At 35.6% G+C, this 23,001-nt stretch overlaps 1 protein-coding gene across 2 annotated transcripts in view; it reads left to right on the forward strand.

Annotated features, from left to right (window-relative positions):
* Nucleotides 1-23,001, forward strand: part of ZDHHC17 (zinc finger DHHC-type palmitoyltransferase 17) — a 91,144-nt gene that overhangs the window by 31,265 nt on the left and 36,878 nt on the right. The window contains exons 2-7 of one of the 2 annotated variants that reach the window (XM_055235962.2): nucleotides 2,600-2,703; nucleotides 10,758-10,880; nucleotides 14,501-14,578; nucleotides 15,167-15,311; nucleotides 20,585-20,649; nucleotides 21,600-21,762. In XM_055235962.2, coding sequence (XP_055091937.1) covers nucleotides 2,600-2,703; nucleotides 10,758-10,880; nucleotides 14,501-14,578; nucleotides 15,167-15,311; nucleotides 20,585-20,649; nucleotides 21,600-21,762 — 678 coding nt within the window. The remainder of the gene's footprint in view (nucleotides 1-2,599; nucleotides 2,704-10,757; nucleotides 10,881-14,500; nucleotides 14,579-15,166; nucleotides 15,312-20,584; nucleotides 20,650-21,599; nucleotides 21,763-23,001) is intronic. The other variant, XM_055235963.2, reaches the window with a different exon arrangement.

Here is a 23,001-nt window from a genome sequence, read left to right on the forward strand (position 1 = left end):
TAATCCTCAGAAAGAGACTTAATTTTTATTCTATGAATATTATTGGTACGTAAAAGCAATGTATTTGTCCATAGTAAAAAAGAATAGCATTTTGCCTTAGCACATTTTCAAATTCAAAGTTTTTTCAAGTTATGTTATTACCTTTTGGATATTATGTTGTCCTCATCTGTGTTTTTACTTATTATTGGAAGGCTCTTGCTTATAATATTTGACTTATTTTTCTTCCCTACCTTGTCTTTCCGTTCTGGATTGGAAGTCCTTCAGGATGACAAGCTATATTTTGTATACATGCACAGTGATGCTCTGAGCCATAGTGGAGCTTGGTGCAAAAGGAAGAGTTAGTGATTCTGATGCTGTCTGTTTTAAAATGTTGATGTTTGGTTCACAGGGGTGTGTGTGTGTGTGTGTGTGTGTGTGTGTTGCATTGGTTTTGTTTTAGAAATATTCCATTAAAATGTTGTTGTTTTTGTTGTTGTTGATCTTGACTACTGCGTTTTTTGACAACCTCTTTAACGTTGCACATGTCTTACCCTATCCTGGGTGGGGTCCCAGTGTACATTGTAGAGAGCTTTATGTATAGCAGGTTCTCAATACATGTTTTGTTGGGTATATTATTCCATTCTCCCTGAAATGTGTGATCAAGTTTGTTTTCTTTTTCAGGTATCTTACAGCCATATAGATGTCAAAAGTTGGAGCTTAAAAAAATTATTTTCCCTGTGGTTGGAGAGAATAGAATCAGAAAAGAAAATTCAGAAATAAGAAAGTGTTACTGGCTTAGAAGTATTTTTCTTTACCTTAACCCCACTGAATATAGAGCATAGAGAGATTGAAAATTAGAATTCTGTGGAGAAATTAAATAGAAAATATTTAAAGAAATTAAATGGATAAGTCTTATGTATTGACTTGCTGTGTCAGTTATTCAGAACATTGTATATACTCAAAATGCCAAACCTACTTAAGCTACTCTATTTTAATGGAGTTTGAGAACAACCTCTTAAAAAATCATTTAGTGAACTATCTGCAGTATATTGTGAATCTTGGCTTAAGAATGATGTATATTTCTTTCTTCTAATGTGGGTATATAATTATAAATGTTAAAATGTATTTTAACATTGGCTGTAGCATTTTCATAAGGAACTAAGCATTTACTTGTTGAAAGATTGAATGCTAAGCAGAATTTGCTTGTGTGAAACTTTCAAATTCCTTTTCATTGAAAATATTCAGATTGATAGTCTTCTGAATTTATGGCTCAAACTAACTAGTTTTAGAACTTCCCACACAATTTGAATGGTTAGAGTAAGCTAAATAGCTTTTACCTCTAGTAAAATACTCTTAACTTTGTATGATTAAGTATCAGTGGTAGGTGGTTTATCAGAGGCAAGAGAGCATATATTGTTCTAAGGATTTCTTCCAAATCTTTTATGATTTATCCTTTTATTTATATTTACACATATTTTTGTCAAAAATATCAGAAACACAGCATTTTCAACAGATGTTATTGGAACTGAACAAACTCAGTTTTTCGGTTTTTGTATAAAAGAAACAATTGTATTTTAGTGCTATGTTATATTGAGGAAATTGACTATATATATACCAAATTTTGTACTTTTAATAGAAAATTACAGCATGTAAGCTTTGAATAGATGTAATATTCTTTGAAACTCATTTAAATTTTTATGTAAATTAAATTTTATGTATATAGATTTGTATATAAAATCTTTTTAAAAGGATATTAACATTTTTAGGCCTATTCAAGCAGATTTACCTTGTATCAGCACTGCTCTATTCCTTATTCATCTGATGGTAGCTCGGAGCGTGAAGAAGTTTTAGGAAAGGTGATATCTGAGAATAATAGAAAAATAATATCCATAGGTTCCTTCTTTTAGGACCTTAGAGTTTATTTGAGGAATAGAGTAGTGCATGTGATGAAGGTTTTAAAGTCTAGTATTAGAGCTGTGGGTCATACTAGAATAACAGAAAGATTGGTCAGAGAGAATGAGTTGATTTGATGACGAGGTAAGAGAGTTCTGTGGAGCTGAAGATTAATTTCAGTTGCTAAGTTGTTACTTGTTTCTAATCTAACATTTTTTTAGCTTGAGAATGTGTAAAATGGGTAGATCTCTTTGAACAAGCTTTTTCCCTAAAGGGTGTAGACTTGGCCGGGCCTGGTGGCTCACGCCTGTAATCTCAGCACTTTGGGAGGCCGAGGCGGGTAGATCACGAGGTCAGGAGATCGAGACCATCCTGGCTAACATGGTGAAACCCCGTCTCAGCTAAAAATACAAAAAATTAGCCGGGCGTGGTGGCACGTGCCTATAGTCTTAGCTACTCAGGAGACTAAGCAGGAGAATCACTTAAACCCGGGAGGCGGAGATTGTAGGGAGCCGAGATCGCGTCACTGCACTCCAGCCTGGGTGACGGAGCGAGACTCCATCTCAAAAAAATAAATAAAAGAGTATAGACTTTAGAATAAGGTAAACTTAATTATTTCAGTAATTAGCATTTCTCAAACAACACAAAAGCACTACTATAAAATATAGAAATATTTTCTGTACCTCTTTTTTCAATTATTGCCTGTGTGTGATTTTCTTTTTAACAGGAAATCAAACCCCAAAGCCATTATAACCATGGATATGGTGAACCTCTTGGACGGAAAACTCATATTGATGATTACAGCACATGGGACATAGTCAAGGCTACACAGTAAGGTTTTTGTTGTAGTTGTTTTCTTTGGCATGTGTATTCAAGTGAAATATGAATCTGAATAACAGTCATATTACTTTGGGAAAAATATCAGTATATCTCAATTAAAAAATTAGTTTATGGGCCGGTTGCAGTGGCTCACACCTGTAATCTCAGTACTTTGCGAGGCCAAGGAGGGTGGATCACCTGAGGTCAGGAGTTTGAGACCAGCCTGGCCAACATGGTGAAACCCCATCTCTACTAAAAATACAAAGAATTAGCCAGGCATGGTGGCGGATGCCTATAATCCCAGCTGCTTGGGAGGCTGAGGCAGGAGAATCACTTGAACCCAGGAGGCGGAGGTTGCAGTGAGCTGAGATTGCACCACTGCACTCCAGCCTAGGCAACAAGAGTGAAACTCTGTCTCACACACACACACGAAAGAAAATTTAGTTTATTTCCCATTGGTTAATTGAATATGTCTATTTGCTTTTGGTACTTGCTGATCTTTCCAGAAGTATACTATTAGGCCCTAAGAATATTAAGGTTACTTATGGTGAGTTGGAAAACATGTTGGAATTAAAGCACTTTAAATGGAAAACATCAGTGTGCATCCAGTATTCTCCCCCCCGCAACCAGGTACAAAGATTAGAAATAAAACGTAGTTAATGTCATATTTACTTATTTAACCCGTGCTAAGGAAATATCACAGTTTTCTAAAATATCGTCAAAATACCAGATTATCAGTCTTTGAGATAGGCCAAGGAAAAGGATAAATCTGACTTTTTATAATGCAAATTATATGGAAGTTGAAATGACAACAGTTATTTTCATCTGCAAAGAGGGGAAACTAGTTCATAAATTCTTGAGCTTTAAGAATTGTCTGAAATTGGACAGATGTGGAAGTTCATGCCTGTAATCCTAAAACTTTGGGAGGCCAATGTGGGAAGATCACTTGAGATCAGGAGTTTGAGACCAGCTTGGGCAATAGAATGAGACCCTGTCTCTGCAAAAAAAAAAAAAAAAAAAAAAAAAAAGTAGGGCATTGTATTACTCCGTTCTCTCACTGCTATAAAGAAATACCTGACACTGGATAATTTATGAAGAAAAGAGGTTTAATTGGCTCATTCTACAGGCTGTACAGAAAGCATAGCGGCTTCTGCTTCTGAGGAGTCTTCAGGAAACTTTACAGTCATGGTGGGAGGTGAAGGGGAAGCAGGTACCATCTTACATGGCAGGAGCAGGAGCAAGAGAGAGTGGGTAGGAGGTATTGCACATTTCCAAACAACCATATCTCATGAGAACTCTATCACAAGAACAGTACCAAAGAGATGGTGCCAAACTATTCATCAGGGATCCACCCCCTTGATCCAATCACCTCTCACCAAGCCCCATCTCCAACACTGGGGATTACAATTGAACATAAGATTTGGGTGGGGGCCGGGCGCGGTGGTTCACGCTTGTAATCCCAGCACTTTGGGAGGCTGAGGCGGGTGGATCACGAGGTCAGGAGATCGAGACCACGGTGAAACCCCGTCTCTACTAAAAATACAAAAAATTAGCCGGGCGCAGTGGCGGGCACCTGTAGTCCCAGCTACTCGGAGAGTCTGAGGCAGGAGAATGGCATGAACCCGGGAGGTGGAGCTTGCAGTGAGCCGAGATCGCACCACTGCACTCCAGCCTGGGTGACAGAGCGAGACTCCGTTTCAAAAAAAAAAAAAAAAAAAAAAAGATTTGGGTGGGGACACAGATCCAAACCATGTCAGGCGTGATGGCACACTCCTGTAGTCCCAGCTACTCGGAAGGCTGAGGTGGGAGGACCCCTTGTGCCTGGGAGTTTGAGGCTGCAGTGAGATATGGTCATGCCAGTACACTCCAGCCTGGGTGAAAGAGTGAGACCCCATCTCAAAAAAAACAAGCAAAAAAAGAATTGTCTGAAGTTCATTGCATCCCACAGAATTAATAGTCATATTTCCTTAGGGTGTATATTTTTCTTGGTCTTTCTGATCATCTGCATATTTACTTCAAGAAGAAAGCATAAAGTGGTATCTGTTATGCCAGTAGGTCAACTAAGTAAAATAGTATTTTTTATTTGTTTTGTGAAATTAGGAAATAACTGTTTCCTAATATAAAGACTTAGTGTGCTTTTGGTCTCTTAATAGTCATTCTGTAGAGTGCTGGAAACCTTAACACTACTCAGTGCAAACCAAATCTCAGAATAATGTGATCTTTATTACAACTTGCTGAGGACGTGTGAATTACTTAACATTCTTACCTGGGCTCCAGGAAGAGCTTCAGTCTTCCCTGAATGCCTTGGAATTATATACAGAATTTTGTGTGTTGGAGCGTGTTTCTGGGTAGAGTCTGTGACTTTCGTTGCATTTTTCAAGAGGTCTGTGATCCCCAAAAAGATTAAAAATGATTGAACAATTTGATTTTAAGGTGATCTCATCCTTTGCGTGGGCTTTGAGTGCAACAGCATAGAGAAATCCAGTGACAGCTGTAAAGATTGTGTTTCTGTTTTCTTTTGTAGGTTTGTTTGTTTTTAGGTTTAAATAGGCTATGTTATCTAAATACAGGTTGAGTATCCCTTATTCAAAATGCTTGGGACCAGAAGTGTTTTGGATTTTGGATTTTTTTGGATTTTGGAATGTTTGCACATACACAGTGAGAGATCTTTGGGGTGGGACTCAAGTCTAAACATGTTTATTTTTGTTTCATATACACATAGCCCAAAGGTACTTTTATACAATGTTTTTTATGTTTTATGCACCTGTCACATGAGGTCATGTGTAGTATCTTCCATGTGTGGTATCATGTGCTCAAAAAGTTTAGGATTTTGGAATATTTCATGTTTTGGATTTTTGAATTAGAGATGCCCAACCTGTACATGGTTTTTATTAGAATGACACATGTAATCTTGTTTTTTCTACACATAAAGCAGCAACAAAAACTAGACAGACAAAACCCCAAAATTTGTGTCTTCAGAATGTAGTTTATTTTGTTCGTAGCCTTCCCTTTTACTTGATATTTGCTTAGGAATTGTTAATTATTTACAGTGGGAAGAAGAGGCACAGTACTACATTTTGATACATAAGTTCAATTCACTTTTAAAAATACATGAATCCAGGCCGGGCACGGTTTCCTTAAGTTCTGTTGTTTCCTTACTTAAGTCTAGTTGTTGCATCCATTATTGAGAGTTGCGGTATTGAAGTCTCTAGCTCTTACTGTAGAACTGTCTGTTTCTCTCTTCAGTTCTGTCAATTTTTGCTTCAGATGTTTTGATGATGTTGTTAGGTTAAATGTTCAATGCTTTTAATTTATAATTGTATCTTCTTGCTGCATTGAACCTTTTATTAATATGTAATGTCTTTGTCTTTTGTAACCATTCTTGATTTAAAGTTTATTGTCCGATATTAGTGTAGCCACTCTTGCTCTCCTCTGGTTACTATTTGCATGGAATTTCTTTTTTCATCCTTTAATTTCTAACTCATTTGCCTTTGGATCTAAAGTGTGTCTGTTGTAGATAGCGTATAGTTGGGTCTTTTTTACCCCAGTCTATTCTGCCAAACTGTCTTTGGGTTGGAGAGTTTAATCCATTTACATTTAAAGTAATTACTAATAAAGAGGGACTTCTGTCATTTTGCCATTTCTTTTTTTTTTTTTTTTTTTAGACAGAGTTGCTGTATCGCCTAGGCTGGAGTGCCATGGCACAATCTCAGCTCACTGCCATCTCTGCCTACCGAGTTCAAGCAATTCTCCTGCCTCAGCCTCCTAAGTAGCTGGGATTACAGGCGTGCACCACCACACCCAGCTAATTTTTGTATTTTTAGTAGAGATGGGGTTTCACCATGTTGGTCAGGCTGGTCTCAAACTCCTGACCTCGTGATCCACCCTCCTCGGCCTCCCAAAGTGCTGGGATTACAGGCGAGAGCCACCACACCCAGCCACCATTTGTTTTCTATATGCCATATAGCTTTTTTCCCCTCTCATTTCCTGCATTACTGTATTTTTTTGTGTTTAGTTCAATTTTTGTAGTGAAATGTTTAAGTTTCTCATTCCTTTCGTGTATGTCCTATAGCTACTTTTCTTTGCGGATACTATGGATATTACACTTAAAATCCTAAAGTTGGGCTGGGTGCAGTGGCTCACGCCTGTAATCCTACCACTTTGGGAGGCCGAGGCGGCTGGATCACAAGGTCAGGAGATCAAGACCATCCTGGCTAACATGGTGAAACCCCGTCTGTACCGAAAATACAAAAAAATTAGCCGGGCGTGGTGGTGGGCACCTGTAGTCCCAGCTACTCGGGAGGCTGAAGCAGGAGAATGGTGTGAACCTGGGAGGCGGAGCTTGCAGTGAGCCGAGATCGCGCCACTGTGCTCCAGCCTGGGCTATACAGCGAGACTCCGTCTCAAAAAAAAAAAAAAAATCCTAAAGTTATAACACTAATTTGAGTTTATGTTACTGAATTTATACAGATTAATGCCAATAACCTAATAAACTGTGCTCCTTTACAGCCTCATCTATACGCTTTTTAGTTGTTGATGTCACAGAACTGCATATGTATACATTGTATTTCCAGCAGACATAAAGTAATAATTATTTTAAATGCATTGGTTGCTAAAATTATATAGAAACAGTATGTAGACACACAGACCAAAATTACAATAATACTAGTGTTTAATAATTTTTAAATTAATGTATTAGTCTCTTAAATCATGTAGAAAACAAAAAAGTGGAGTTACAAATTATTGTTATGTCATGCTAGGTTTTATAATTGCCCATGTATTGACTTTTATTGAGATCTTTATTTTTTCATATGCCTTTGAGTTACTGTCTAGTGTCTCTTAATTTCACCCGGCAGGTCTCCTTTGATCACTTCTTGCAGGGCAGGTCCAGTGGTAACAGATTCTCTCAGTCATTATTTGGGAATGTCTTAATTTCTTCCCCTCTTTTGAAGGACAGTTTTGCTGAATATAGGATTTTTGGTTGGCATTGGTTTTCTTTTAGCACTTTGGATATGTCAGCCTGTTACCTTCTGGCCTCCAATGTTTCTGATGAGAAATCTGCTTATGATCTTATTGAGGATCCTTGTATGTGACCAGTTGCCTCTCTTTCGTTCCTTTCAAGGTTCTCTCTTTGTCTTCGTCTTTCAAAAATTTGGTTATAATATGTCTCAGTGTGGGTGTCTTGGAGTTCCTTTTATGTTGACTTCATTGATGTTTATATTCAAATTTAGGAAGTTTTCAGCTATTATTTTTTCAAATATTCTCTCTCTCCCTTTCTCTCTCTCTTTTTCTGGAACTTCCACAATGTGTGTGTTGTTCTACTTGATGGTGTCCCACAGGTCCCTTAGACTGTCTTCACTTTCCTTCGGTCTTTTTTCTTTCTGCTCCTCACACTTGATAGTAATTGCTATTGCTCTGTCTTCATGTTTGCTGACTCTTCTGTCTTTGAAGACATTTCTGTCTCATTTCTGTCTTTGAATCCATATAATGACTTCAGTTATTGTATGTTTTAGTTCTGGAATTTCTTTCTGGTTTCTTTTTAGGTATTTTATCTTTTTATGAGTACAGGTGCTACCAGCTTACATTGATTTGAGTTTTCAACTATACAGTGGTGCAAAAGTGGTACACATTCAGTAGAAATCATGCTTCAAGTATGACCCATACAGCCATTCTTTTTGTTTTGTTTTGTTTTTACTTTGAGTACAGTATTCAATAAATTACATGAGGCCAGGCATGGTGGCTGACACCTGTAATCCCAGCTCTTGGGAAGGCTGAGGTGGGCAGATCACTTGAGCCCAGGAGTTCAAGACCAGCCTGAGCAACGTGGTGAAACCCCATCTCTACTAAAAGTACAAAAAAAGAGCCAAGCATGGTGGTGCACACCTGTGGTCCCAGCTACTAGGGAGGCTGAGGTGGGAGGATTGCTTGAGCCTGGGGGCAGAGATTGCAGGAAGCTATGATTGCGTCACTGCACTCCAGCCTCAGTGACAGAGTGAGACCCTGTCTCAAAAAAGAAAAAAAAAATTACATGAGATATTTATTATAAAATAGGTTTTGTCTTAGATAATTTTATTCAGAGTCTGTCATTGTCCTTTCCCGCATCATGGAGGTCACATCCCAGAGCAATCTCCTCGTTCTCTATAGGGAATGTGAACCATTCCTCTTGCCTCTGTAGGCAAGGGGCAGAGTTCAGTAAGCCTGTGGGAGAATTCTCAACTTATACCCACATCATAAACATCATCTGCTGAGGCAATGGTAATTGCTCAGCTCTCCGTATACCCTGGGCTGATGTCTGGTGGTATTGTGGGAAAAGGAACCTCTGTAACTTGTTACCTTCCAGTTGGACCGGGACTTGTGCTTTAGTCCAATTGGCCGTTCCCTTCACCCTGGCATTCCATAAGATAACCAAAAATACAGATGGCCACCAAAACCGGAGAGATTTGACAAATTCTTTTAATCCCACTATATATACGTTGACTTGAGAGGAGTCCCTAGGGGGTGCATAATGACTTTAAGGCCTGAAACCAAATAGCTGCTGGGTTTGAATCAGCACTCTTCTGGTGGTCAACTGTTAGTGAGAATGTGAATTGGATTAACTCCATCTATTATAATCCACTGATTCATCAGTTATACTTGGGATGCCCTCAAAGGGGTGACTAGCTAGTTAGATGCCATCAGCCGAATGGCCTGGAAAAACTGGCTTGCACTAGACATGATACTAGCAGAAAAGGGGGCTTATATGTGATGCTGGGTGGGAAATGTACTTTTATTCCCAACAATACTGTCCCAGATAGGATCATCACAAAAGCTTTACAGGGTTTGACAACTCTAGCCAGTGAGCTGGCAGAGAATGCTGGAATTGATGACCCATTTACAGATTGGCTAGAAGGTTGGTTTGGAAAATGGAAAGGCATGGTAGCTTCAGTCCTTACATCTCTCATAATTGTGGCAGAAGTCTTACCAGCAGTGGGATGTTGTATTATTCTTTGTGTGAGGGGACTAGCACAGAGATTAATTAAGACAGCTATTAATAAACAAATGCCCGTGACTTACCAGCAAAATAACCTGCTACTATTAAAAACCAAATTAGACTCACTGTCCTATGAGGAAGATAGTTAATGACTTCTAGAGTGATTCAAGGACCAAAAGGGTTCAAATGAAAATGAAACTAAAAGAAGTAAATAGAAAAGAGAAGGGAATTTGTGAGAGAACATTTTAAATGGTCCATTTTCAAGGCATGATAAACCTAAGCACTGGCAGCCAGCCTGCGAATGTAACAAATTACATGGCTCATGCACCTAGTGGGTCACAATAAGTGAACAGAATGTAGAGGAAGGGTCAGCCCATAAAAGGGAAGAAAGTTTCATTATTGTGAAATCAAAACTTAAGCGTGGAAAAGGACGGGGTAAGGGGGATAATAAAACTTAGGCGGCATCTGGGAAGATTGTAACCCCATAGTACTCCACCATTGAGGAACTGGGGGAGGGACTTGTGTGCTAGGAGATAAATTGCCTGCTGTAGCTGCCCTGGGTGTGCCTGCCTACAAGACACCTGATATTACAAGACTGCTATTAAAAGTCTCGCTTTTGCCTTTCTTCGTGTCTCTTAGTCCATTCTTTGGGTTTGGACTGATGAGTGTGTTTCTCACACTGGGACTTATATAACATCCTTTCTTCTTGATACTCTTCTAAATCATTTATATGCATCTTGTTACTGATTTTTATATATTTAATATTTTTTAATTTGTGTGTATTTTTTACAGTCTGCCTTAAGAGTTTGGTGGGATAAGTGGTAATAAAGCAACTGATTGAAATTTTATTTCTGGTTTACTTTTTTCTTTCATATAGTGAGATTTTACATTCTTATAAGTGAGACATTTTAGAACTGTAAAATGGATTAGTAAAAGCTTTTGGAATGTTGACATTTTAAAAGTAATATTCTATGTTGAGAAATACATTTTAATTTCCTAGTATCAAAATGAGGAATTATTTTCGTCTCAAAATGTTATTTTTAGCTTTACATTTCTTGTTAAATAATAACAATGCCATATTTTCTTTCTTTTCTAGATATGGAATATATGAACGCTGTCGAGAATTGGTGGAAGCAGGTTATGATGTACGGCAACCGGACAAAGAAAATGTTACACTCCTCCATTGGGCTGCCATCAATAACAGAATAGATTTAGTCAAGTATGTATTTTCTCTATTTTTAATTATTAGAACTTGACTTTTTATGGTTATAAAATTAATGGAAGTAATTTGTAAAAACTAATACTTTCTAAAATTCATGGCTTTTAGAATATAGATTCTGTGTACCTTGTTTTTCTGAAAAAGAAAAATTGCTTTTAACTTATATTGAATGCCTATATTAGCCAAATACTGTACTGAGTACTTTTCCATATATATTTTCTTTAGTTCTTAATTCTTAATATAACTGTATATGAAATATAACAATTGTTACTGTCCTACTGCTGGCCAAACTGAAGCACAGACAGTTTAAATATACTACCCAGTGACCCACAGCTAATAAAGGTTGGAGTCAGGACCTGAACTCAGGCAGTCTGACTTGGCAAAGTTCACATTCCGAATGTGGATTCTGTGGAGAAAACAGCAAACGGAAAGCTGAAATGATAATAGGTAATAATAATCTGATTTAACTGTTCACACCAGCGTAAGTGATGAATACTTTGCATACTAAGTGTAAAATGATTTTTATCCATCACTGTTAATGTTTGTTTAGTATTAATAAGAAGTAGTTAGATAATCAAGAGTGAGGATGATAGGAAATCTTAGCAAATCTTGTTTAGTAGTCTTTTGACACTTTGGACACAAAATATTTACAGAAAGACGTGAACTTTTTTTTTGTTGAGATGGGTTCTTACTCTCTCACTCAGGTTGGAGTGTAGTGGTACAATCTTGGCACACTGCAGCCTCGCCTCCCAGACTCAAGCCATCCTCCCACCTCATACTCCTGAGTAGCTTGGACCACAGGCGAATACCACCACGCCCAACTAATTTGTGTGTGTGTGTGTGTGTTTTTTTGTTTTTTTGTTTTTTTGTTTTTTTTTTTTTTTTTTTTTTTTTGAGATGGGGTTTTGTTCTTGTTGCCCAGGCTGGAGTGTAATGGCTCAATCTTGGCTCACTGCAACCTCCGCCTCCCGGGTTCAAGCAATTCTCCTGCCTCAGCCTCCCAAGTAGTTGGGATTATAGGCAAGTGCCAATAGTAAATGACTTCTAGAGTTATTCAAGGACCAGAAGGTTTAAATGAAAATAAAATATAGGCGTGCACCTATATAAATATAGGCATATGCCACCATCCCCAGCTAATTTTTTTTAATGTTTTTAGTAGAGATGGGTTTCTCCATGTTCATCAGGCTGGTCTCGAACTCCCGCCCTCAGGTGATTCACCCGCCTTGGCCTCCCTAAGTGCTGGGATTACAGGCGTGAGCCACTGTGCCTGGCCCTAATTTTTTGTATTTTTGGTAGAGACGGGGTTTCGCTATGTTGCCCAGGCTGGTCTCAAACTCCTGAGCACAGGCAATTCAACTACCCTGGCCTCCCAAAATGCTGGAATTACAGGCATGAGCCTCTGCGCCTAGCCAACACAAATCTAAAATGAACTAAATGAACTACTTGCTATGTTAAGTGCAACACACAGAGTGTAGAGACAAATTGGATATTAATGCCAGGTAAGAGAATTCACCCTGAATTGCTACATTTTCAGTGCAGTGTCTTACTGTTCTCTAATTTAATTCCTGAGTCTCAAACTTTGAGGGTAAAGGTGCACTAAACGTACCTCTTGGCAAATGCAGAATGGTTGCGTGTTAAAATCAACATGGGACTGAAACTGAAGTCAGAAATTGCCATCATATAATGAAGTTTAGGGACACAAGAATGAATCTGGACTTTAAGAGTTTGAATTTTAACTATAATTCTATTAAAAACTTGAGTAGCAGCATCTTAAAATTTAACATTATGGTGTACAAAGAAAGCGTTCAAGCACTGTCAGCTGCATGATTGCTTCCATGTCAGTAAAACACTTATTTGTGATGCTGAGTAACTACTTTCAGTGGGAATATATGCTAGAAAACACAATTTTTCTGCAATGTATTTGTATTGACTTTCAACCATTGTTTCTGTTTACAGCCCAGGTACTTACTAAATATTTGTTGGTATCAGTTGTTCATTGATGGTCCCCTCTGAAAACCTAGGATCATTAATACCTGCCAGAACATTGTTTGATAAAACCTTCTTAACAATATACTGAGCAAAGAGGCTGAAGATTAAAATTAAGGGTCGTGCAATCTCAGAAGTTTGTAGTTTTGAGCTAAGGTCTTATAGCTACACGAAATAACATGTTATAAAAATGTAATACTGAGAATTTACAATGAAAAGTAATAGAAGTTATTCTTTTTTAGGATGCAGAAAAGTTCCCTCTCCTTGTGAAGAAAAAAAAGTTGTGCTTTAGAATCAGTTTGGAAATTGCTCATTGACATAGACCTAATGATGATTTAAATTCTGCCATATGTCAGTAAAAATGAATCTCAGGAACAGTTGACTATAGAGAAGGGGATGAAATTGCTTTAGAAAAATTCTAGTTAACGATTTTTAATAAAATATCATTTCCTACGAGAGTGGTTATTTTGGCTGAGCTTTACTTCTCTTTGGGTTCTAGCCTACCCATTCTCAAAGAACATTTTCAGCATTATATAATGTTTACCAAGTATCTTAAAAATTGATTCAGGAATAATTAAATGTTTACGTTATTAATAGTTCAATATTCTGGAAATACTTTGTTAGGTTACTTTGAACCATTTTGCATGATAGAGTGGAACTGGGCCCTTCATTGCATAATGCTTTAAAAGCACCAGTTTAAACAAATACTTATTTGCAGCCACAAATTTCTGAATTAAACACATAGGCATGAATAATCACAGGTTAAAAGCTATGTACATTAAGAGTAAATGTATTACCGATCTAGAGCAATAATCACTTAGAACAGTTTAAGAGTATACATATGTCAAGTATTTGATATCATATGCCTTAGAATCATTTATATTCAGGATTTACTGCATTAATTATTCCCAAAGAAAGCATTGTAATGAACAGCTAGATCTTGTTCACTTCAGAAGTTATCAAGATGTTAATGACAGCAGGGTGTGACCGCTCACTCCTGTAATCCCAGCACTTTGGGAGTCCAAAGTAGGAGGATTGTTCAAGTCCAGGAGTTTGAGACCTGCCTGGGCAACATAGTGAGATGCTATCTTTCTCTTAATATTAAGCTTACTAATCTAATATTAAAGTTGCTATTTCCTTTTCAAGCAACATGGCTTTAAAGACACAAGAAATAACAAGGCATAGTAAAGAACCTTTATGTTATGTGTATATTATTTGATTTAATCTACAGTAATCTTAAGGAAAGTAAGGCTTAAAAAGCTGAGCTACCCAAGGTAGACCATGTCCTGCCTATTCTGCAGCTATTCTAATTTCAAGTTTCTATATGCTAGTATTCAAATCTTTGTAGTTCTTTGAGTGCCTTCTTTTTTCCGTGATTGTTTTGGCATTTTTATTCTTTTTTTTTGTAACTTAATAATTATTTTTCTTTTCCTTATTCTAGAACAAAAAAAGAGGTATTTGATATAAAATTCTGCTAAATATGTTTTTTAAACAACCACAAAAGATTACTTATTTTCAAAGGTTCAAACTAGCATGAGATCTGAAATGGAAAACATGTATTTATATATTTTTCGCATAATTTCTTAAAATTGAAAATGAAAGTTATTTAAATTATTATAAATTTTGTCTTATAGATACTATATTTCGAAAGGTGCTATTGTGGATCAACTTGGAGGGGACCTGAATTCAACTCCATTACACTGGGCCACAAGGTTTAAATTTGCTTCTGGATTTTTTTCCTTTGGTTTCTTTATTAGTATACAAATAAACAACTTTAAAAAAATGATATACTAAAATGAATAGAAGAGCTTATTGTGCCGTTAGTTAATATCATAAATATGCTGATGTTTTATTGTGAAATACTACCTGTAAAGAAGCAAAAGTTTATTGTCCAAAGTTTCCGTGGCCATGCTGATATTAATTCAGTTAGTTATAAGATTGGATTAAACTTTGGATTTCTAAACGTGATATTTTTGCAGCCTATATATATTTACAATGAAAGAATTAGCTCATTTCTTGGGATGATTGAGATAATATTAGAATGGACATAATAGAATATAGTAATTAGTATGTATTTAAATAAGTTATGAGTACCTCCATACATTTTCAGACTGTTAATTTAGTTAAGACTTTTAAGAACCATAAAATCCTAAATGTGTTTTGATATGTATCTATTTTAAAATAACTTTTCAAAATACATATGTAATCTTCCCACCATACCTTACTTAAAAAAGCTCTTTCCAGAGGATCCTGTTTGAAATAACTTTATATATCTAAGTGTTTATTCTTTTATGTTTTAGACAAGGCCATCTATCCATGGTTGTGCAACTAATGAAATATGGTGCAGATCCTTCATTAATTGATGGAGAAGGATGTAGCTGTATTCATCTGGCTGCTCAGTTCGGACATACCTCAATTGTTGCTTATCTCATAGCAAAAGGACAGGTAAAAAAAATCTCAGTGGTGTGGATTTTAATCAGATGTTCTTCATAGTTTAAATGCCTAATATTATTGGTGTTGCATGTGTAACAAGCTGTTGATATTTAAATAGCATTTTCTGATGGATGAAGAACATAAATATAGCGAGTTTAATATGGAGATATTTAATGTACCTAACATAAAAGCCAGCATGAAAATCATGAACCAGATAATGATTAAGTTGGGTTTTTTATTTCTAAGAGTAATGGAGATAAAGCTCAGAAATTAAGAGAGAAAATATAAGTATCTATTTTCTCTTTATGTATTTTGAATATATCATCTGAATTCATCTAAACTTTTTTGAACTTATTTATTGGTTATTTTCTGTATTAAATATCTCTTGAGAGGGATGCATTTAAGATCAGTTTCTGTTGTATAAGATAATGCTGCTTCTTACTTGTCAGAAAAACATCATATTTTAAGTGGTTGTTCCTGATTTTTCTTGAGTGTGCAGTGATCATAATCACATTAAATATTACCAGTTTATATAATCATGTTTTTGTAATAAATGTATTTTGTTAAAAGTAATGTCACCCAGTTTTTCTTCCATGTGTTTTTTTCTGGTTATATTTGAACATCAGTTTTATAAGTAAGGATCTCATCACAAGAATAACTTGAGATATATGTATTTAATTTGTTGCTATCAACATGTATTTATTGTTAATTTAAAATTCTATGCGGATTTAGAATTTGAATACTATTTCTTTTAATGAAGGTTTTACAGTATTTGTTGTTGGCAATCTCAAGCAGTGGCAGTTGTATTGTGCATTGTAGTTTGGGAAAAGAGGCATAGACTGATTAAGTTAATTGCTGGAAGGGGAGTGGGGGTTATTGTCTATTACTGTGTTAAAAAACTACTGCCAAAATCTAATGGCTTAAGAACAATACCAACCAATTAATATGTCTCACAATTTTGTGGGCTTGGCTGGATGGTTTTTCTTCTTGGCTGATGGTTGCAGTTGTCTGGGGGCTTGACTGAGCTGGAAGATTGGCTCACATATCTTGTGACTTGATAGGAATGGCTACAAACTGCTTAACTGGGAGGCTGGGGCAGCAAGGCCTCTTTCTTTCTCTACGTAGTGTCAGAACTTCTACTTTTCAATACCAGTCCATGTGGTCTTTCCAGCAGGAGAACTAGACTTCTTACATATTGGCTTAGAGCTCTTAAAAGAACAAAAGTAGAAGCTGTTTTGCCTTTTTAAGTCTTAGGTCTTGAACTGACACAGCAACGTTTTTCTTTCCATTCTATCAGTTAAAGTGAGTTAACAAGGGCCATAATCACGGTGAGAAGGGACCACACAAGGGTGTGAATACCAAGAGGCCAGGTTTATGGGGGGTCATCTGGAGAGCAACTGCTATAGGACATTATTCTTGTTATTCTGCAGTTTTTTCTAGAACAAAGGTTGAAGCAATAAATGGTGCTATAGCATATCACAGGGTCTTTAGTGGCCTTCCATATTGCAGAATAAATCTACAATACACATTCACTTTTTTCCTTTCAGTTTTTAACTGGGCAAGAAAGGTGGTGTACATTTTTGAGTCTTCATGGTCTTTTTTTTAACTTATTGATTTTGGAGTTTGGATTATTTCATTAATCTTTTTAACCTCTAGTATAGTATATAGGCTATAAAATTTTCAAAGGGCAGGATTTCTACCTGTCAGAGCTTTTGGTACAAAAAGTGCATGATGATGATAATGATGATGATAAATGTCTGAGGAATAGTTTTTTTTTTCCATGAGTAATTTTTTTTTCTGCATACAAAGATAATACATGATTATTATGAAATATTCAGACATAATAGAATATGACTTAGAAAATGAAATCTCACCTCTCCCCTTGGCCATCTCTTTGACTGAGTTTACTTCCTTTAATAATGTAGTATATATTTTCAGAGATTTTATTCCATGTACAGATTAAGCATCTGTAATCTGAAAATCCGGAATGCTCCGAAATCCAAAACGTTTTGAGTGTCAACATGATGCCACAAGTGGAAAATTCTACCCCTGACACCTTTGCTTTCCAATAGTTCATTGTACACACACTTTTTTTCATATACAAAATTATTTAAAATATTGAATAAAATTGCCTTCAGGCTGTGTGTATAAGGTGTATTTGAAAGATGAATGAATTTCACATTTAGATTTTGGTCCCATTCTCAAGATTTTATTACATATATGCAAATATTTCAACATATGAAAAAAAAAACATATTCAAACACTTCTGGTTCCAAGCATTTTAGATAAAGGATATTCAACATGTATACACTAATACATTGTAAAAGACACTCTTCCAATGTGCATTGCATCATACTGTGAGGGCCCAAAGTTTTTCTCTGTGCTAGAGCACTGTGCCGTTTAACCCCCGGATACCTTTGAGCTCCACTTCTGCCATCTCCCCATCATCACTCTGCTTTAACTGCACTAGGTTTTTTTGCTACTTTTTCAGCAACTCTTGACATGCTGTTGTCTAGGGCCTTTTGGTTGCTGTTTCTTCTGCTGGTATATTCTTTCCTCAGATAGTCACACAGTGTCTCTCTCTCTCTCTTCAGTCAGATGGTTGCTCAAATTTTATTAATTCTGATTACACAGTTCCTAATTATAAGCAGTACTAAAATTAGCATATTTTTATTTCTTCTTCCCTTTTACCGACTTCAGTCAATAATATTGTTTTTCTTAATGTTAACTATGTTCTGATAAATTTTTACTACATTTTTACTACTTGATTTTTCAGCTTTAGATAATAATTTTCTTTGATTCATGGCTACTATAGATGAGGCTCTCAGCATATTTTCATTTCAACCTTTTTCCATTTTGTTGTTAATTATATCAATTTTACATTGTTAGGGTATATAACATTTCTATTCAGTTTTGTCATTCTATTCTTCACAATTGTTTTGTTTTAGTTATATTGTTAAATATATTTAGTGCTCACTACCAATTCTTTTGGATGATTTTCAGGAGAAAAAGGGGAAAATGCTAAGTTATGGAGCCCTGTTGATCATGGAATTCCCATAAGCTTTTGATCTGGGCTTGTTAATTCTTCCTAATAGAGAATACCCATACGTCCAGGCTGAACTTGGAAAAGAAGTACCAAGTTTTAAATCCCGACCCAAAGAGAGAAAAGGTTGAATTTCATTTTTCTTTTAGTACTCTAGAGATGTGCCATGATTTTACATTTTTTATTTATTGATATTTTTAATACTATCATTTTTTAAAAAGGGTATGAAAACACAACGAAGAAGAAGAAACTTAAACATAAGAATTTACATGCTTGCTTTAATTAGACCTGAAATTTGGTTGAGGTCCTACGGAAATTAGGAGTAAAAGAAGTCACAATAGTTACTTCTCATATAAGAAATAAGGAAGTTTGTTGTTTCTTCAGAAAACATATTTTTTTAAGTCACAGGATTATTTTAAAAAATGAACTTGCATATTGGAAATGTTGAGTGAGGTTGCAGAAGATATTCCTGACAACACTATTAAAGTAAATCCAGAAATGGATTTGTAATGGATAAGGCATAACATTCTATTACAGTATGCATGGTGAGTGACTAAGTTAATGACATCCAAGGAAATGCTGTACTTATCTAATGTAGTGGTTCTCAGATTTTTTTTCTTCAATATGCTTGGATAATGTTCACATTTGAGACATATTCCTATTGCTAACAGTGGCTCACAGAGAACTGCTGCATAGAGATAGTGTTTTACAGTGTGCTTACTGTAACTCTCTCCTCTCTCCACTGATTGGTGAATTAGGTAACACAACTTGGATTAGAACTGCTTGCTTAATGTAAATCAGGAATGGGAGATGGGGTAGGGAAGAAGAAGAAACTTAATATTTATTGAATATCCATTATGTTCTCGGCTGTTGACTAGATGCTTTGCACACATTATTTAATCTTCACAGAAGTCTTAATGAAGTTATTTGTATTTCACATTTTTTAATGAGGAAGCTAAGACTAAGAAAGTAATTTGGCCTACAATCTCATAGCAATTATATGATGGAGCTAGGAAGTCAAAACCGTGTCTTATTCTAAAGCCAAGCCTAGAAAAGTAGATAGATAAGCATGTCTTTTCCTTTAATAAATGATTTTTGATCATCTACTCTGCTGGGCACTGAGAATACAAAGATGGATTTGAGATGATTTTTATTTTCAAAGTACTCCAGGTTAATGAGACAGATGTTTCAGGCATAGAGGATAATCAGTTCAGAATGGAGTGGGTTAGGAAAGGTAGTTTCAGAGCACTGAAACTGATGAGTCCCTGATACATCAGAAAGTCTTGCGCAAGGAGAATTAGATAACTAGGAAAGAGTTTTGGTTTAATAGGTGGAAGTTTTAGTTATAATTTGCTAAAAACTAAGTAAGAGTGGGGAAAAGATGGTGCCAGGGAAAGCAAAAAATTGAGTAGAAGAGGAAAAATAGTGGTTTATTACATGGTTTGGCTGGGAATAGTATTTATGCATATTTATAATAATACATATCAAGTATTAAATGTTTATATTAACTAGAATTACAATAGATCTCTTGAGAGGAAAGAATAGGAAAGGCGCGTATTTGTGATGTAGCAGAGAGGACAGAGAAAAATTCACATTTTTTATACCAAGGAATTTCAAAGTAATGCCTGAAACTGAAAAATCAAGAAGTAGCAATTCAAACATCTTATATAAAGATACGGAGGTAAATATCAAAATAATGAGCCAAAACGTGGTGAAAATGGTGGGAAGTAAGGCAGGGGGATTGCTTTAGTGTGTTGCTTTTTCCACACAAACTGCAGAATCATTTAACTCTAAAAAGGTACATGTGTAACAATAAAAACTGAGTATATTAAAATGTCAGTTCTTTTTATTTTTTGTTTTGGAATGCCTATGAATAAACAGTTTTGTCGTTCTCTTTTATGCATTAGTATAAACAAGTTTTTCAGAAACTTAATCACTTAACCTATTCTTTGTGGTTGAAAGATCAGAATAGGTTAAGAATTTTAAATGTGAAACATTGAAAGGCTGATTAAAACATCTTAAAAGGGAATACTGTAAAAGCATGATATATATTCACTAGAGTATATAGTGACAAGAGTTTTATTTTAAAGTTAAGAAAGAGAAAGTTTCATACATTATCCTTGATTTGAGTAGTAGTATATTTGCTTCTCCTATTATATATAGATCAGATTTTTCCAAGCAAATTTGGTTTAGGAACTTATAATTTAACTGTCTGACTTTTTTTTTCTTTTTACTTTATCAGGATGTAGATATGATGGATCAGAATGGAATGACGCCTTTAATGTGGGCAGCATATAGAACACATAGGTATGTAATGACTATAAAAAACTTATTTAGGCCATTTCAGCATAATACAATGTGAAGTAAGAGAGAGGAAAAAGCAGTTAATACTATACTCACTAATATTTACAGTTTTTATTATGACTATATAGTATATATAAGTTACCATTTTGGATGTTTTGGTGTCTCCATACTATCTCTCCCAGCTTCCTTAATCTATTTCTCTTTTAACAATGTCTAAGAAAAGAAGTTATCTTTTTTTAAAAAGTAATTAATTTTTTCATGTGATTTACATATTGACAAATTTAATGTGTTAATTAGTAAGTTGTCTTAGATCACTTTTGGAAGACTCCAAATTTAAATTTTAAAAAATGTTATTCTTGCTGGGCGTGGTGGCTCACGCCTGTAATCCCAGCACTTTGGGAGGCCGAGACGGGCGGATCATGAGGTCAGGAGATTGAGACTATCCTGGCTAACACGGTGAAACCCCGTCTCTACTAAAAATACAAAAAATTAGCCGGACGCGGTGGCAGGTGCCTGTAGTCCCAGCTACTCGGGAGGCTGAGGCAGGAGAATGGCGTGAACCCGGGAGGCGGAGCTTGTAGTGAGCCGAGCTCGCGCCACTGCACTCCAGCCTGGGCGACAGAGCGAGACTCCGTCTCAAAAAAAAAAAAAAAAAGTTATTCTTTAACTGTGTAAGTATTAATGACATCCATTTCTAGGTCAAAAATAGAAAATATCAGGACCAAGCTGCTTATCCCCTGAAACTATTAATATATTACTTTATATGTGTCATACATACTCAATACTTCATATTAGAATATTGTCTCATTGATTTTAAAGTTGTTGAATAGGTTAGAAGTATTCCAAAATGGAATGCTACTGTAAGCATAATCAGTTTAGTATTTGTAATGATTTCTATAATTGAAATTAGGGTTGTTGTTGTTGTTTGTTTGTTTTTTTTTTTTCCTTTTCAGTGTGGATCCAACTAGATTGCTTTTAACATTCAATGTTTCAGTTAACCTTGGTGACAAGTATCACAAAAACACTGCTCTGCATTGGGCAGTGCTAGCAGGGAATACCACAGTCATTAGCCTTCTTCTGGAAGCTGGAGCTAATGTTGATGCCCAGAATATCAAGGTAAAAATATTCTATATTGATAATACTGTATGAAATGTGGCTACTAATATATGAATTCTGTAATATAACAAGTTTTTCGTAGACTGTCAGAGTTGAAAGAAACTTCTTCAATACAGGTTTACAGTTAAACCACATTATGCATAATACATTTTAATAATTCTTTGACTTGGTTATTTTATTGTCTTATTTTTTTAAAGATCAAGAGATTTAAGTTTGATAAATGCCTTTATGGTGTTTATAGGAGGACCCCCACCCCACCATGGTGGACTAATCCAGGAAAAGTTACAATATTATTTAAGAGCCAAGCACAATTAACATTTGCATTCTAAACATTTAGAAATCAGTAAACATTTTATTAATACATGCAGTAAGATTCTATTGCTAGTCTCAAATTTTGGTTATTTCTTTTCATTTTTAAAGCCTCAGGATCCACCATGTCTTTCAGCAACGAACTCGTTCTGTGAAATTACTTTAAACATCTTTTAATAATATGCATTCATATGTAACTATACCCATTGACAAATGTTCTTTAATTTTGGCTATAATTTATAGTATTTTCTGAGTTATGTTTCTTAAATTTCTAAGAGATATGTGCTAATTAAATATGAAGGGGGTTCAAGACACATACTAATCTGAAATGACCAATCAAAAAGTAGGTTATCTCCTGCTGGATCAGGTTGTTGTTTATGTTCCAGTGAATAGTTTGTTCTTCTTTGATTCAGTTACTTTAAGAGGAGAAGGATAAACTACTAAAATAATATAACTTAGGCTAGTTTTATGGAGCATAATTTGTTAAGCTTATCAATTTTTAGAAATAGTCTAATTACAAACATTTAGTTAAAAGTAAATTAATATTGGAAACCATAAGATATTGATAAAATCATATATAATTTTCTTTCTTCTAAAAAAATTACAAGTCTTCTTGTCCCTAACAAAAGTGATCAGAACAGTTCTGTATCTGCCACTAAACATAGGGAAAGAAGAAAGTCAGCATATCGTAGTGCCAGATATGCGATGGGCACTCTAGGTGTTTATTGACTGAGTAAACGAAGATTTATGTAGTCTTGAGTTTTACCTAAGGTAGTTTTCATGACTGCTAGGATACCTCTGCCACTTCAGAAATTATAGAGAGAAATGTTGGCTTTTTAAATGTTTTTAAATAGGATGCTCTTAAAAGTTTATAACACTGGAATGAGTAAATTAGCTGACCCCAGGTCTGAAGGTTAAGAAAAGAGAAGT

The sequence above is a fragment of the Symphalangus syndactylus genome, chromosome 13 (genome assembly GCF_028878055.3).
Source record: "Symphalangus syndactylus isolate Jambi chromosome 13, NHGRI_mSymSyn1-v2.1_pri, whole genome shotgun sequence".
NCBI lineage: Eukaryota > Metazoa > Chordata > Mammalia > Primates > Hylobatidae > Symphalangus > Symphalangus syndactylus.